We start from the raw sequence: 18,577 nt of genomic DNA, 5'->3' as shown, positions 1-18,577 counted from the left end.
GATGAATCTTCTGTAGAAGTTTGAAAATCCTAAAAATCCGCTGGAGCTCTTTGACTGAAGTGGGTTGTGGCCAGTTGTGAATGGTGTCCACCTTCCTCTGGTCCATTTGTACTCCATGTTGGTCAATGATGTAACCCAGGAACTGTACGGATGGGATATGGAATTCACACTTTTCGAGTTTAAGGTACAGTTGATGTTCTCTCAGTTTTTCTAGGACTTGGATGACGTGTTTGCGGTGTTCAGAGAGTGAGGAAGAGTAGATGAGAATGTCGTCGATGTACACTATGACGAACTGATTGAGGTAGTTTCTGAAGATCTCGTTCATGTAACCTTGGAAGACTGCTGGAGCGTTGGACAGTCCGAAGGGCATGACGAGGTATTCATAATGGCCGGAGGGAGTGACGAACGCGGTCTTCCACTCGTCACCCCGCCGAATACGGATGAGATTGTAGGCAGAACGAAGATCTAACTTGGAGAAGATTTGGGCCCCACGCAACTGTTCCAAAGCCGCTGGGACCAGAGAAAGAGGATAGCTGTACTTGATGGTTTGGGAATTCAGGTGTCTGTAGTCGATGCATGGCCGCAAGCCTCCATCCTTCTTACCTACAAAGAAAAAACTCGAAGCGGCAGGGGAGGTAGATGTATGGATGAACTGCTGATGAAGAGCTTCCTCCACATACTCCTCAATGGCCTTCTGCTCCGGGATGGACAGGGGGTAAATACGGCCTTTGGGTAAGGTGGCTCCAGGTAGCAGGTCGATAGCGCAGTCCCATGGCCGGTGAGGTGGTAATTGGGTCGCTAGTTGTTTGCTGAACACATCCTGGAACGCCCCATACTCAGAGGGAATCGTCACAGAATGTTGGACTTCAGGACTCTCGACTGTGGTAGAATTGACTTGACACGATGGGTTAATCTTATATGTAGAGGAAGAAGATGATTTTTTGATTGAAGACAAGCAGTTAGAAAAGCACTGTTCACCCCAGCATAAGATCTCTCCAGTTCTCCAATTGACAGAGGGTTGGTGTTGTACCATCCATGGGCGTCCCAGGATGAGTTCAGCAGTTGGCTCCTCCAGCACCATGAATGACATTCTCTCAGTATGGAGACATCCAATCTGTAGAGTGACAGTGGGTGAAAAGTGACGAATTCTTCCTCGACCCAGAGGTTTACCTTGAATGGTTTGTACTCGGAGATCTTGATGCGTTCTGAGCTTTCGAAGGTTTAACTTTTGGAGTAATTGGGTGGAAATGAAGTTCCCTTCGGCACCGGAGTCGAGTAAGGCTTGCGCTGAGACACAAAGACGAGGGGTGAGTAGTAGAACCATAGTACGATTGAGAGTTTCAATTTTAGGAGGAACTTGAATGGTGCTTACCGCAGTGCGCGGAGGTCGAATGGGACAGCCACTGAGGAGGTGTTGATCGGAAGCGCAATAAATGCACAAGTTATGCTGGATCCTTCGTTGACGTTCGATTGAAGTGAGACGAGAGGAGTCAATTTGCATGGGCTCTGGTGCTGGAGGAGCGGCAGATGGTGCAGAGAACGGAGAACTTACAGCGGCTGATGCAGGATGTTCACATGCTGAGAAACGCTGGGAAACTTGAATGGTTTTTTGAATGAGATTTTCGAGACCCATTGAGTCATCAAAAACGGCCACTTGCTGACGGATTCTCAAACTCAAGCCACGTCGAAACACTGTAATTAAAGCTGTTTCGTTCCAGTCACTGGAGGCCGCTAGGGTGCGGAAGCGAAGAGCGTAGTCGCAAACGGAATTTGAGCCTTGATGTAGATTGAAGAGTTGATCGTGAATGGACAGTTTATCAGCAGATAATCCGAATACTATCTTGAAATGTTGAAGAAAACTGGAGAGAGATTTATTGATGGGTGAGTTTGAATTCCAGATGGAATGTGCCTATTGGAGAGCGCGGCCAGATAACAGATATATTATAAACGCCACCCGGGCTGAGTCGTTAGGAAAAAGATGAGGTTACATTTCAAAGTATAATGATACTTGCAGGAGGAAGCCACTGCAGTTCTCCGCCTCGCCTGAGTATGTCGCCGGTCGGGCCATGGGACTCGCAGAGGCAGCTCCCGAAGGAGCGGGTGTTTGCGGAAGTGAAGGGAGGTGAAGATCTTGAGGGACAGCAGCGACGATGGGAGGATTAGCTGGCGTATTTTGTTGTAAGGCTTGACTAACAGCTTGAACCAGATCAGCGAAAGTATCTGACGGTGGTGGATTCTCGGTATCGGCTGCAGCTTGCATGGTTGGTCTGGTCTTCTGTCACGGATACAACGGAAGCAGACAGGTGGTAAGTTGAATAGAAGTTTATAGAGCAAGGTGCAACAGATCCGGGATGCAATGGTGAGTAGATAATTTGAAGATGGTGTTCACATAGACTTAACTGAATGGTAAACAATGTCTCTTGGTTGTAGATGCTGGCGAAAGGGTTCGCGAGGGTTCTCAATGGAAGGCAGACGGATGGTTGAAGACAGCAGATGGGAGACACGGAACACGGAAGGTAAGTAGAAATCTCTGAGGTGAGTAGCGGAGGTGAGTCTGTATGTCAGTGGTGTTTGACGAGACCAGACAATGACTGGTGAGTGAGAGTGGTGTATAAAGGGTGTGACTGATGAAGTGGCCAGGTGAAGGTGATTAGAACTCAGGGGAAAGTGAACGAGTGGGTGGAGCGAGTGATGATGAGGATGGAGTGAGTGATGATGAGGGCGTGGCTGTGACAGATCATATCGTTTCAGTCATACTTCGAAATGTTTACAAGACAGTAAACTCGGGTTTGATTTGGGTAGTGCTAAAGCCTATATAGGCTACCTGTCTGTGTATTACATAATAACTAAAAGAAAGATTATACTATCATATTTTTTGGCTAATTTACTTTAGTTTTTTATAATACACCATCCTTTCACCCAAACTGACATTTTAAAAACAAGTTTAAATGGGTAAATCTTCTATAAATATTTTTAATTCTTCATTTTCTTTTCTGACATACTCCAGTTCGTGTTAAAACACATTAGACAAGCTTATTCTGTGCCTTTTGAGCACTTTTTGTGGGAAATCATATTGTAGCGCAAAGATTCTTTATAATTGTTGTGAAATTGCCGTTTTATTTTGCACCGGCAGTTAATAGGGTTAATGCGGTGAGTTTGGAAAAGGCCGAGTAGAGAGAAAGTTGTTCTTGTGATCCGAATAAAAGTTCAGGAACGGAGCCTCCCTTGTCTGTCTTTCTTCAGACAATATTTATTTTGTCTATCACTTTAATTGAGTGTGAGCAGTGCAGCAAAAATAGCCTCTGCACTTTACTGGACCTGCTTTACTGCTGCTGGCACGGCGCTCCTGCTCACGGTGTGAATGAAATCATTGGTTAATCATTGGTAGTTTACTATACTTAGTTTATTAATATCCAGAGCAATTAATACCCAGTTATGGCCCATTAAAATGATCACTGGTCGATTAATTTGATCAGCCGTAAAACAGTGATTCAATTCCCTACAGGACGAGGCCGACGGCCGTGAGAGAATGGCGCGAGGCCGGTGGCGTGATTACTAATGAGCGACATCTGCGCAACGCACCGGTCTCGTATCTCTGATGGAGGAGCGGGAGCATAAAAGGAGGAACGACGACAGTGGAGATCGAGAGAGGCCAGGCCTGGATTTCATTTGATGTTTTGTTTTATTATGTGTGGCGTCTTTACTTTTGTTTTTGTATTTGTTCATTTACTTTATTAACATCTGATGATTGTTCGCCGGTTCCCGCCTCCTTCCCATAACAAATAACCTTGTTACACAGCATGTGAGTGACAACTTCATTAAAACAATATTTTAATTATATAACCTTAGATCTATTGCTTATTTCACACATTCTTGAACCTCATTGGTTCTTGTCGAAGCTTAAACGTGCTGCGTAACAAGAATGAACCTCATTGGTTCTTGCGGAAGCTCAAATGTGCAGTGTAACACGAGAATGAACCTCATTTGTTCTTGCAGAAGCTCAAATGTGCAGTGTAACACGAGAATGAACCTCATTGGTTCTTGCCAAAGCTCAAATGTGCTGCGTAACACAAAAATAACCCTCATTGGTTCTCACACATCAAGCAAACATTTTTGAGCATCCGTTTAGCATAACTGATGTGTGCGTTGATGAATATTGATATGTGAATAAAAGAGTCAATTAAATCGGTTAATCATATAAAGCGATCATGTCTCTTCAGAAAATTTGGAATAAACTAAAACTAAACAGTTTCACAATCTCTTTATGAACTTTTAGAAGCGTTGAAGTGGTAGCACTGTCAATGGAGGAACAGAAATATCTCAGATTTTATAAAAAAATTCTTAATTTCTGCTCTGAAAATGAATGAAAGTCGTACGGGTTTGAAACGATATGAGGGTGAGTACCAAAAAATGAAAATACTGTCATTATTTAAACTAACCCTTTAAAAAAATAAAAACCAATCACACTAGACAGGATTATTTTTATATTACTTAACATACTTGAGTTTGTCCAGATGGTGGAGAGTATCAGAGAGCAGCTTCAGTCCTGATTGTCCTGGGTGATTGTAGCTCAGGTCCAGCTCTCTCAGGTGTGAAGGGTTTGAACTCAGAGCTGATGCCAGAGCAGCACAACCTTCCTCTGTCACCAAACAGCCAGATAATCTACAACAACAGAAAGTGACCATGTTAGTGTGCTTCATCTACTGGTGGCCTCTGGTGATTACTGGTGATTGATTTCAATGAAATCACAGTGTTGTAAAATGTGCAAATTATCAGCTACAAATTATCTTAAGGATCTAATTGTAAGTTATCATAAAAAAAAAAAAAAAAAAAAAAACTACTATTTTTACCCATAAAATCTAAAAGAATTAACCCTCTGGGGTCGACAGACATACCGGCGCCTTTTGGTGTATTTTTTCACATAGCAGCAAATGACTTTAAATACTAATTTATGTATTTTATGGTAATACGGTTAGACAGCAATACATCATTCGAAACTGTAAAAAGTTTACTTTCATTTGTGTCCATTTGCAATCAAAATCAAACAAGAAGTTTTCTGCCATCTCTGTGAACTTTTTTCTGCACTGCGTCACAAAAATTAAACAAAACTCAGCAAATATTTGTCACATAAACATGAGCAATATATCTATAGATACATAGGATAAATTATCCTATTCAAAACAAAAACAAATATTCTGTTTATATAATCTGTATAAGAGAGAGAGAGAGAGAGAGAGAGAGAGAGAGAGAGAGAGAGATGTATCTGTCTCTTGTGTCAGCTTTCTGCTAATGTGAACATGCTAGCAATGGGCGATATAAACGATATGCAATATAAATGATACAAAATTAGCCTACGATAGAGATTTTAATTCTATTGCACTATCGCGATAATGCATGTTGATGACGCAATCTACCCGCGAAATTTAGAGCCACGAGCTGCAACGCATCATCGTATTCTTGAGTAAACATGGCTGAAAGCGAACCAGAGGAGCTGGTGAAAAACATAGACAGTATATAAGAGGTGAAAAAGAACGGTGCAACATCCATTATTTGTACTTGGTTCGGATTTAAGCCGTCCGACGAGCAGCAGCAAACTATGTAGAGCAGGGGTCTCCAACACGTCGCAACCAGTAGGAGGTAGCTCGCCAATGGGTCATTCACATATCGCGTCACATTTGTGCACTCAAGTTCGTTGTTTTAAATGTAGGCGCGTGGCAAGCGATTTTATTTTTTCAGGAAAAAAAATCTAAACTTATCAGAATTCCGCAAGCGCACCGCAGGTCATGTGACAAGAACCAACCAATCAGCTGCACCCTTTCCGTAACAACATTGAAAGCTCAGTCAACATGAAGGATGGGGTGCACCACGGGTGTTTTTCTCTTCTCCGTAAATAAATATTGTAGCAGAGCTACAGCAAGCGTTTCTCGGTGGTGGAAATCCATTAGCTACTAAAACGTATTTGTCGTTGTGGAGAGCGCAGTGCATGGTTGCATAGCAACGACAGACGCCACGGGAAAATTGGACCGAATTTTACTCAGTGTCTATGATTTTACTATTAATTATAAAAGAGAAGCTAATGTGCATTGTACATGTCAGTAATTTATCAGTTTTTGACTGGTTATTTTTATAAAAATGATTTAAAGGCTGAAATATGTGAGGTTTATCTTTTTATAAAACCTTTTTTGTCAAAACTTTATTTGAACTTGTACATGTTAGTAGATAACATGTTGCAAGACACTCCTTTAAAATCTGGCCATCATTTTTAATGTTATTATTTTAATGTTTATGTAAACAAAAAGTGCATATTGATGCTAATTTTATTTGTTATTTGCTGGTTTTTGACATAAAACTTGGTGAATTGATTTTATTGTGTAGTATTAGTTAGGGGTGTAACGATACATCGATATGGATCGATGCATCGATATAACGTCTAACAATGCGATGCATCGATTCTACGCGTAAAATATCGATATACACCTTTATTTTGAAACTCTCCACATTCTCACGTAACATCCTCCCGCCAAAGCGCACATTTTCGTTTACTCACCAACCATACTGTCTGCCGGTGTGTCTTTATAACATTAATCTCCTCCGCTGAAATAGACGCCTGACAAGACTGACTGAACCCTAAATACGTTTTGTCACAAAAGCCGGTATTGCCGGACAATAAAAGCTGAAACCTTTTCATGGAACCTTACTAAAGCAGCTCGTTTAGTGGTGCTGTAAAGTTTTCTTTCATCGAAGCAGGGACCAGGAGACAGTTGGGATCGCGTTCAACAGAAGTTATTCTTTATTGAGAACTCCGCTGTACGTGCTGCAGTCCTTCCAACATTATCTAAATCTAAACAGTTTACGTTGCAATTTTATCTCCATTTCAAGGAGGAGGAGACTTTTGGGGGTGGAGACAAATTCAAACAAATCATACGAAAGCAGGGAGGGTTTGATTCCATCCAGTGAAAAACCTGTATTGCAGGTTATCTAGATTGCTCCAGAGAAACCGAGCAAATCAGCTATTGTATTGTTAATCCAATCATCCTGACTTGATTGCTCAAACCTTAACATTATCATATAGACAAAGGCACCGCTGTACCTTGAGCTTAATGGTCAGGAAGTGCATAAAGACAAAAGCTAATGTCAGACTCCTGAATTGCTTGACTTAATCTTCATCTATACCTTAAATGCTAAAATCAGTATTCTTCAACGTGATGTTTAGGTAAGAAAGCATATCTGAAAAAGATTCCTAAAATTTGTTATTCTTCAGTGGTGAGGGAAAAGCTCACTGTATTGCGTGTACGTTAATCACAACAACAGAGTTTGTCAGGCGTCTATGTCAGCTGAGGAGATTAACGTTACAAATATTAAACGAGTGTTGTATTATTTATAATAGCAATTATTTGGTTTTGTTTAACTCAGAAACATGAAATGTGAATGAGCTCTGCTAAAAAACAAACTTTTCATATATAAAAACATACTTTCAATTATCTTTAATTTTGTAATTTACCTTTTTTTTATTATCAAAACATCCTAGCTGCAGTTTGATTGATATTACTTGGAATGCACAATAAAAAAATAAAAAAACATGATTTATGAAAATTTTGCAAATTACCTCTTCTGTTGTAAATGTCCCAATTGGCAGAGGGTGTGCAATTTTAAGAGTTTAATTAAATGTTCATGTTATATATTTTGGTTGCATTTGTGAGTTAATAAAAACGTAACTGGTTGTGTGAACATAATATCTAAATATCGATTAATCGATCGATGTAGCCCTGAATCGAATCAAATTGTAATCGTATCGAATAATTTTTTGAGATATCGGCAAATATCGTATTGCTGGCTGAGAGAATCGATATCGTATCGTATCGTGATGAACTGTCCGATTTACACCCCTAGTATTAGTACTTTTTGAAGTCACTACATTTTAGTCACTATAATCATGAAATTATTTTTTCATGCCATTTCATCTCTAGTTATGATGCACTATAAAATCAACTATTATGTGTTTTTACAGTATAATATGGAAAGTACAATTTTCAATAAAATTTATCTCTGATTCTGTTCTTTTCTCAGATTTTTAAGGGTGACATACATAGGCCTATTTTAGGTCTAAAACAGTTTGGATAGTTGTTAATATGAGAGTTATGAGACATTATTTAAGAGATTTAAGTATTGTATTACACACTTTCATTTTTAAAAAGTAGTTCTCAAATGAAATAAGGTTGGAGACCCCTGAACTAAGTGTAGTGTTTTAGAATGGTTTGCAATAAAAGAAAGAAACCCAATACTTTAAGCTTTTTCTTTGTTAAAGTCTCTGCAGCTAGTGTATTTGAATTTTATTTATCTGCAACATTATGTTGTGTAATAACAGTTTTGCACAATAAATGTTCTCAAAGCTACATAAATTGTTTTTGGCTTTATGTAACCTGTTCTGAAATGGTTTTATTATAATTTATATATCGTTATCGCAAGAGGCTGCAATGTATATCGCAATATGGATTTTAGGCCTTATGGCCCGTCCCTAGAACATGCCTACGCTATTCTTATGGTAATGATCGGAGGCAATTCATACAAAGAGTCAACACCCACATCAACTCAAATGCATCAAGTTTCATCAGAATGATCAGATTCATTTTAATTTTGGGATGCGGTGAGAAATAATCCTTGAATAAGAATAATTTCAGAATAAGTTTGCCACGATATGTCCTTATGTGGTTATTTTTCAGAGACCATCAAGTACCTCAGTATGTTGAGTTGACAGTTTAGAGGACTCTTCAGTCCAGCACAAAGCAGCTTCACTCCTGAATCCTGCAGGCCATTATTACTCAGGTCAAGCTCTCTCAAGGAGGAGTTTGATGACTGTAGAACTGAAGACATCATTTCACAGCACTGATCGGTGACCTTACAGTGTGCCAACCTAAACAGGGGAAAAATAAGAAGCAAATCATTACAAAAACAATATTATTAATACAGACTGGTGTTTTTAGGGCACTGTATGGATTGTTTCTTGTTTTTGAGAAAGGGTCTGCAAAGAATTTGAATGTAAATGTACCAATATACTTCAAGGGAAATCGGTGAACCCAAAAAAACTATTTAAATCAATGACTATTTCAGTCACCAATACTTTTTTTTCTTGGTTCTCTTTCACATACATAGCAATACACAAGCAGTGAACCCGTGCAAATACGTCAGTTGGTAATAACAGGCAGGGTTTCTGCAGGGTTTAGTCAGTCAAATTTAAGACTTTTTAAGACCTTTTTATGACCATTATGATTTCAATTTATGACCTATTACACAAATAACGAAAAATAACTTTTATATTAGTCGATATAGATAATTATCACGATAAATGTCAAATCTTTATTTCTTTCAAGTTTAAAGGCATATTTTTGCTCCTAAGTGAAAGTTGCAGAGCGTTAATTGTGGTTTTAGACTACCGGTACTCTTTATTGTCAGAACATATCATAACGAACACTTGCCAAACTAGGGAACATTTCACAAATCTGAGGTAGAACATTCAAACATTTGACATTAGGTACTTAACAAAATAAATATCTTTATTGTAAAACTAATTTCTCAGTTTCTGCATGTGCTAATGGGGTTCAAGTCTTGAAACAGGTTTGTGTTGACTTTGATATCTTCATGAAATGTATGAAAAACAGTAGCCTAAATACATTATTAAATACTGTAATTATATTCCATTAGTCCTTTAATACATTGTCTACAATAATAATATAATACAATTCAATATGTATATCCTACATGGTGCAGTTAATATTAATAGGCTAACGTTATAGTAAATCCATGGTAAATAATGGGAATTTGTAGAAAAAGCTTCTGACTGAATCGCTGCGCACAGTGTTTCTCCTGTTCGTCAGCGTCGTTTCATCTGCCTTTTAACCGGTTTAAATCACTGAGACATGTGTGTCCTTCACAGAATTCAAGCGCTTCTCACTGGATCTTGTGACTGAGAGCGATCAGAGTAAACGCGTCTGCTCTAGTGAGCTCGCGTTGCGCTGCTGTTTGGACTTTGAGCCGAGCGGATAAACGGTCCGTGTGGCGCGCGGTTCAAATGAGTTTTTTCGTTCCGCTTTTGCCGCATTTAACAAGATGCCGCCAGCGCATTTTTGGGGCGAGAATGCAATGGTAGAACAAATGAATGAACGAGCATATGAATTTAAGACGTGGCTAAATGTAATTTATGACCTTGTACGGAAAATCCGGACGTTTTTATGACTTTTTATGGCCTACAATTCTTATTATTAAATTTATGACATTTTATGACTTTTTATGACTCCGCGGAAACCCTGAACAGGGTTTCAGCAACAATAGATTCACATGTCCACATTAACTCGAAAATGTGGGATGGTGTGAGAAATAATCCTGGAAGAATTTACCTCAGAAAAAGAGCAAAACTGTGGTTTCGGTTTCATTTTGAGGAACTTGATACATCCAAAATTGATGATGAGCAAGTTATTTATTTTTACATTAGAAAACATGCTATTTTTTACATAGACATGCACTATAAAAAAATATGTGCAGTTGTTACTTTAAGGAAGTATGTCTAACTGATTCTACCTATAAATTCAAATTTTGGGATGCGGTGAGAAATAATCCTTGAATAAGAATAATTTCAGAATAAGTTTGCCACGATATGTCCTTAAGTGGTTATTTTTCACAGAACCTCAAGTACCTCAGTATGTTGAGTTGACAGTTTAGAGGACTCTTCAGTCCAGCACATAGCAGCTTCACTCCTGAATCCTGCAGGCCATTGTTACTCAGGTCCAGCTCTCTCAAGGAGGAGTTTGATGACTGTAGAACTGAAGACACAATTTCACAGCACTGATCGGTGAGCTTACAGTGTGCCAACCTAAACAGGGGAGAAATGAGAAACAAATCATTACAAAAACAATATTATTAATACAGACTGGTGTTTTTAGGGCACTGTATGCATTGTCTCATGTTTTTGAGAAAGGGTCTGCAAAGAATTTGAATGTAAATGTACCGATATACTTTAAGGGAAATCGGTGAACCCAAAAAACTATTTAAATCAATGACTATTTCAGTCACCAATACTTTTTTTTTCCTTGGTTCTCTTTCACACATACATAGCAATACACAAGCAGTGAACCCGTGCAAATACGTCAGTTGGTAATAACAGGGTTTCAGCAACAATAGATTCACATGTCCACATTAACTCAAATTTTGGATGCTGTGAGAAATAATCCTGGAAGAATTTACCTTAGAAAAAGAGCAAAACTGTGTTTTCGTTTTCATTTTGAGGGGCTTGATACATCCAAAATTTATGATGAGCAAGTTATTTATTTTTACATTAGAAAACATGCTATTTTTTTTTTTACATAAACATGCACTATAAAAAGTGAATGTGCAGTTGCTGATTTAAGGAGGTATTTCTAACTGATTCTACCTATTAATTAAAATTTTGTTGTTGTAATCTAATTCAATCAGTTAAGTTAAAACAGCATTCCCTTTTTTTATGTTAAATAAACCTGAGTTACATTGACCCAATATACAATTTCCAATAAAGCTCAAGATGGGCACTAGGGGTGGGCGATATGGCAAAAATATCATATCACGATTTCTTTCAGGAAAATCACGATTCACGATTTTATCACGATTCCTTTTCATGTTGGTTTTACTATTTTGCAAGTGACTGAGCATCGCAGCCAAACTAATGTCCCTATTTTAAAAACAAAGCCTTAGGTAACAAAATATAAAATAAAAAAGAATGGCAGACATTTAGGGCAAAGTGGCGAAGATAAAAAATCTTTGTAATTTTCTTTGTTATTAAAAATTAAGAACAAAGATAACACATACACAACTTAATATACAAATTAAATAAGCAGTGCTTTATTTTTTCAGCTACAGGTGTATTTAACAGCATTGAAGAAAGTAATTAAATGAACAAATATAAAAATAAAACAACATAGACTTCACAGTATAAATTTTACATTGATTCTTATTAAAGCGACTATTAAAGTTCTCAGTCAAGAGTGAGTGAGATGCTCTTTGTATTTTGTTGTTTTATTAACAGGGATAGTTCTCCCCAAAAAAATTATTCTCTCAAGCCGTTTTAAACCCGAATAAGTCTTCCTCTTCTGTTGAAAATAAAAGTTATTTGGAAGAATGTGGGTAACCAAACAGTTGATGTACCCCAGTGACTTCCATAATAGTTTTTTCCTACTATGGTAGTCAATGGGGACCAGCAACCGCCCGGTTAGCCACACTCCTCAAAATATCTTCTTTTGTGTTCAGCACAAGAAAGAAATGAATACAGGTTTGGAACAACATTAGAGAGTGAGTAAATAATGACATCATTTTTATTTTTGGGTAACTGTCCCTTTAAGGACAAGCGGCAGCATGTTTACTATTAGGGCTACTGTCACTTTAAGATCTGCGCGCAACGAGTCTACACGCATTTGACAAGCAGATTTTTTCTTAATTTTTTCTATTGTTCTTTCAGTTTAGACATAACCAACTTTGTTTATGTAAACCTTGTGTGTATTTGACAGTATTAGCGCAATAAGACTCGAAAGATAACTTAGCCCAGTAATCAGACGCTGTTAGACATGCTTTTAGTGCATGTGCGCGTCGGGTTTTTGCGCTCAGAAAAGCGCCCGTTAGAACAACGCATCAGCAGCGAATGACATGTTTAACCGGCAAGGCTTAAAGTATGCAAATAATTAATTTTTATGAACTACAGTGTCCCGTTCCTCTGCATTTCAGGTGGATATACGTCGCGCTGTACAGTATGTTGAGACTGAGGCGCCAGAACTGCAAACTGATCAAATGCACGATCCTACGATATTTCTTCAAAAGCAGATCGTGGAGACATTTTAATCGTCCACGATCAAAAATCGTAATATCGCACACCCCTAATGGGCACATTCGACACATGCAAACTATCATTGCACCAGACCTTATAGAGGGCAGTCATTATAGTCATGACTTGTTTCCGCTATAGGAAATCTGCTCTGAATGACAAAGGAGGAGAAAAGGTTTGTGTTTGCCGATTTTGGCAGATTTTGCTTCAATGAGAAATTGTGATTTGGGGTTATTATACACTATGTTGCATCAAAGTGAAAATTACAATTGACATTATACAACAAACATTACCTCAAAAAAAATTGTTTTGCCTCTTGCTCAGTTTAATTAATTAAAATGAGCTAAAGTAACACAATTTAACTTAAAGCATCGTAAGCCTAAATAGATTGTAGAGCCATTGCCGCCAACTTGGAAAAATATTCACGCCCCTTATTTATTTATTTACATTTTGTCATGTTGCAACTTATGCTGCCTGTAGTGTTTCTAGTTTTTTTTTTCAACATCAATCTACACTGTATAATGACAAAGCAAAACATTTTTTTTTAAGATTTGTGATACTGAAATATTTACTTTGCTTAAAGGATGGTTCGGAGTAAAACCAACCTAGGGTCCTTTGCACCATGACATCGAGCCAAACCCCCCACCAGAAGCCTTTTCCCTTTGGTCGAACATTATTAAAGTTCGAGCTTATTAGATATATCAGCCAAATGGCTTAGTGCAGGCGCTAATGGAACCAAGGTTGTATCTCGTAAATAACCCCACTAATAATGCCCGGAATGGTAACAAACTTCTATAGTAGTACAAATAGGTTGTGTGCTTATAAAACGAGGCATTGGAAAGTTTGTAAGTACATCAGGAGTTTATTTAAATAACACTTGCCTGACTGCTCATGCTATTGCTAACCCGGACGTCGAGGTCACTTCAGTGATTTAGGAAAAGCACGTAAAAGTCCTGGCAGAAAGCGATGCATAAGGATGTAGTGTAACGATGAATTATTTTTTCCGAAGTGTTGACAACTTAGTGTTAATAATTGTTGAAAACTGGTACTACCAACAAAATATTAGTGCATTCCTGGAACTGGGCATCGTTACACTACATCCTTATGCATCGCTTTCTGCCAGGACTTTTACGGGCTTTTTCCCATTGGAAAAGATTTGGATTTGGTACATTACAGTTTTTAAGTATTGGTGATTGCATTTCAAGTTTCAATTAAATATAAACAATTGAGAAACTGTAATTAATAAATGTGAAACACAAACCTCAGAACATTGAGTTGACAGTTTGGACTTAGTCCAGCACAGAGCAGCTTCACTCCTGAATCCTGCAGGCCATTGTTACTCAGGTCCAGCTCTCTCAGGGAGGAGTTTGATGACTGTAGAACTGAAGACACAATTTCACAGTCCTGATAGGTGAGCTTACAGTGTGCCAACCTAAACAGGGGAGAAATAAGAAACAAATCATTACAAAAACAATATTATTAATACAGACTGGTGTTTTATGGCACTGTATGCATTCTCTCATCTTTTTGAGAAAGGGTCTGCAAAGAACATGAATGTAAAGGCCTTATATTTCAAGGGAAATCGGTCTCACCAAAAAACGATTTAACCCTCTGGGGTCTGCAATCGCGCCGGCACGATTTGCGCAATTTTTTTCACATAGCAGCTAAATTGACTTAAAATACTCCGTAAAATAAAGAAAAATAAACAGGGTGTGCTTTCTGCCTCTCCGTCTCGTGAACTTTTTTTTCTCTAAACACATTGTCTCTAAACAAACAAAATCAGCGAATACTTTTTACACATTTATGAGCTATATATCTTTATAAACATTTAAGTGTGTAGTTTTAACTTATCTGATTCAAAACGAAAACAAATATTCTGTTTAAGTAATTTGTATAAAACCAACAAGATATCCAGTTTCTCAAACGCTTGCTCATTAGTCACAATGTGACCACACCCACACGCGCAAAATATATTGACATGCAAATCATCCACGCGTCACGCGAACGAGCTCATTACCTCAAAAACAAAGCACCAAACTTCATCAGTCCTCAGCTGTTCGTTCGAGTTTGGAAGACACGCTAGCTGTGAGCCTATTGGATTTACATCAGATGAAGAACATGATTTGAAGACAAGAAAGATTTTAAGGTAAGAAATAATTGTGAATTATATTAGTTAGTGTTGTTGTTGCATAAACTTCACATTGCAGTTGAACTGTTGCTAGACTAAAACAGCATGATATAAAAGTAAGATAGTAGGCTATGAGTGTTTACTCTATGGCGAATATTATAATGTTTAGACCCGGGTTTACTGTTAAATAACATGTTTGTGGATATCTGCTCAAACGTAGATATGTTTAATATAGTAACAATAATGTTTCATAGTTTGGAGCGGCTCAATGCTTCAGTAAATGTTCTCTGCACACGCTGTGAGTTTTGCATCTCACAACAGTTCCTATACTAGATTTATAGATTACGATGACAGAATATCCTACATGCTGTCACTTCTTGAGTCTCTCCATCTTTGTATGACTCCGTTTTAACATTATAGACAGAACAGTTTCTGTCATTTTAGTGTGTCTGCGTGAGGTAATAGCAGCTGCTAACACACACAGGAGCCCTTGAAACCCCACCCTCTGCAGCAGCTCATTTGCACAAAACGGTGCGTTTTTGCAAACCCTCAAAATGTGACAACTTTAACATGCTATATAAAAACATCTGTGGGGTATTTTGTCCTAAAACTTCACATGCACACTCTGGGGACATCAGAGATTTATTTTACATCTTGTAAAAAAAGAAAAAGGCATTTTACCACCCCTTTAAAGAAGATCTACATTTCTCAGTTTCATTTCATGGTGAAAGCGGGGAACGTTTCATATTTAGTGAAATATTACTGACATCTACTGGAAAACAAACACTTTTGCTAGTGCTCAATGAATAGTTTGTGCATGAATGGCTAGATGTAAAGCTCTTGCTATTTGTGTTTAGATTGAAATGTGGCTTAGGTACTATTTTGTATAGTTTAACCATCATCAGTCTTTTTGTAAATTTTTTCATGTTTTTTTTTTTAAAATAATATCATGAACACAATGACGGGTGGAATGGGCTGTGATGCAAGGGGCACCAGGTAACATGTTTAGAAGATGCGTAGATTTTTGGTACAGCATGTGGATTTTGTAGAGGTAAAGAAATTTGAATGGGGTGTGAATTCTGTATAGGGTATTAAATGTGTGGATTTTGTGAAGGTGTGAATCATTTTTATTTAATATAATAAAGTTCTGTGTAACGAATTATTAACGAAGGAATTATTTTGACATTGAACATTGTGCTGTGTGCTTACAAGTTACTGCCTTAAACTGTAAATTTTGTTACCTTGCTCATAATCAGTGATCATAATTTTATGATATTATTACCATAGGCCATGGGATAATAATATGTCCAGAATTTATAAAATACCCTAATCTCAATTTATTGGTGGACAAATAGGGCTGCTCGATTATGGAAAAAATCATAATCACTATTATTTTGGTCAGTATTGAAATCACAATTATGTACACGATTATTTCACACGACTTTAGGAACGTGTTGCATTTATTAAAGAGACACCTTTCAACAATTCTTAAAAAAATCTAAATTTGAACATTGAACACTTTTTGAACTATTAAAATAAATGATAGGCCTATAACAGATAATACTTCAATAAGTATTTTAATAATTCTACCACTTAGGTCTACCACTTATAATGCGGGAAATTCCCCCGCAAACATTGATTCACTTTAGCAAGTATTGTAAGATTGTAGTGATGCTCCAATTGATCGGCCGCCGATCATGATCGGCCGATATTGGCTAAAAATAGCTTGATCGGCGAACGCCAAAAGCGCCGATCAGAAAAGCCGATCACGTGACGTAAATTACTCCCGCGACTTTTTTCCACCTGCATGCGCGGCACGGTCACACAACAGCAGACCAGAGCTTGCCAGTGGCAACATGACTTCTTCTCCCGTCTGGAAGTTTTTTAAAGTGATGATATGACATGCGCTTCATGAGGCACACACGCGCGGTCTCTTGCTCTCTCTCCCTCTCTGCCGTGCACGCGCTACGCGGTTTGGAGCACAGTCTCTGTCTCGCGGGCGCGCTCGCTTTAGATTCCGGAGATTTGAACTAATTCGCGGGCATCAGTGAGCCGCTATCAATATGCGGGAGACTCCCGGAACTTCCGGGAGGCTATTTTTTTGGTGCCCCCTCAGCTCTTGGTTGCCTATGCACAGCGCGTGATGTGCGTGGTGGGAGCGGCGGCACTGTCTAGAGAGCAGAGGTCTCCAACACGGCGCTCGCGAGCTGCCAGTAGCTCGTGGCCTGATTGGAGGTAGCTTGCCAAGGGGCCGTTCACATATTGCGTTTTTTGCGCGCTCAAGTTCGTTACTTCAAATGTAGGCGTGCGGCAAGCGCGCTCATTATAGAAGCGATGCGGCCGTTTTTTCCACGCGCAGCGAGATATAAAATATCAACTTCAGAATTCAGCAAAAGCTACTAAAACTTCTTTGTCGTTGTGGAGAGCACAGTGCATGGTTGTATAGCAACGACAGACGCCACGGGAAAATCGGACCGAATTTAAGTAAAAGATAAGATGATAAGATAATGTTGTAAATGCCAGTAATTTATCTTTTTTTTTTACTCATTCTTTTTATAAAAGGCTGAAATATGAAGTTTATCTTTTTATATAACCTTTTTTGTCAGAACTTTATTTGCACTTGTACATGTTAGTAGATAACATGTTGCAAGACACTCTTTTAAAATCTAGCCATAATTTATGTTATTATGCTTATGTTATTGCCATCTCATAGTTACCGGTAGTTTCATTTCTACAAATGGTGCAAACTCTGCTAGATTATAGATAAAAGATTCCCATTCCTCTGCCGTTCTGTGATCGGCAGATCATGATTTGTCGGTGATCGGTAATCGGTGATCGGCCCCAAAAATGCTGATCGGAGCATCTCTAGTATTAGTAGCCTAAATTAATCCACACGGATTATAAAATCAAATCAATAATTTTAAAACTTTCTTCAAGACGCAATTTCACACACCGCGTGAGTGTTCAGCGGTGCCGCGTCTTCTCTCTCTCTGTCTCTCAAAATGGGTTGGACAAGGCCGCTTGCCTTGCCTTGTAGTGCGAACTACACTCTCGCGTTTAGGAGTTGGGACATGAAGGAATTTGTAACTTGCACAATCGGGCCAGCATTGCATCGTAACTAAAGTTGATCATTTTCACTTCTTTTTAAGTCTTATCAATTTAAACATTCAAGCTGAGAGAGTTTATGGCTTCGGGAGGGGCAGATGTGCGCGTGCGAGTGTCATTCAGAACACAAGAAATAAGAACATGGCAAAATAATAGTTTTTACTCGATTGTACTATTTTGGTGATCGTTGGGAGAAATTAAATTAATTGCACAGCCCTATGGACGATTCATAGTTGATAAAGTGTTAAATATTAATTCTGAATCATTTGCATATTAATTCGGTTCTTGTTCACAGTAATTCAATCACCCTTTAAGTTATATTGATCCTAGTTCCCTTACACCGCAGAGAAATGTTACGGATGGGTTTATTTCATCCGCACACACTGAAACACAAGCAGTTCTGCACATTCACATTCTTCCCAATGAACAGAACTTGTCTGTGTTTTAGTGCGTGCACAAGAATAAAACGTATGTTATGCGGTTAATGTAATTGCATCCTGCAGCAT

At 38.4% G+C, this 18,577-nt stretch overlaps 1 protein-coding gene across 2 annotated transcripts in view; it reads right to left on the bottom strand.

Moving 5' to 3' along the window:
• Positions 1-18,577, bottom strand: part of LOC307003515 (NACHT, LRR and PYD domains-containing protein 3-like) — a 58,863-nt gene that overhangs the window by 15,348 nt on the left and 24,938 nt on the right. The window contains exons 6-9 of one of the 2 annotated variants that reach the window (XM_079622047.1): positions 14,100-14,270; positions 10,688-10,864; positions 8,735-8,911; positions 4,501-4,662 (exon numbers count right to left, since the gene is read on the bottom strand). In XM_079622047.1, the coding sequence (XP_079478173.1) occupies positions 4,501-4,662; positions 8,735-8,911; positions 10,688-10,864; positions 14,100-14,270 (687 nt within the window). The remainder of the gene's footprint in view (positions 1-4,500; positions 4,663-8,734; positions 8,912-10,687; positions 10,865-14,099; positions 14,271-18,577) is intronic. The other variant, XM_079622048.1, reaches the window with a different exon arrangement.

This window comes from Phoxinus phoxinus, assembly GCF_949152265.1.
Source record: "Phoxinus phoxinus genome assembly, chromosome: 1".
Lineage (NCBI taxonomy): Eukaryota > Metazoa > Chordata > Actinopteri > Cypriniformes > Leuciscidae > Phoxinus > Phoxinus phoxinus.
Note: the sequence above shows the minus strand (reverse complement) of the source record. Positions and strands in the feature narration are given on the sequence as shown.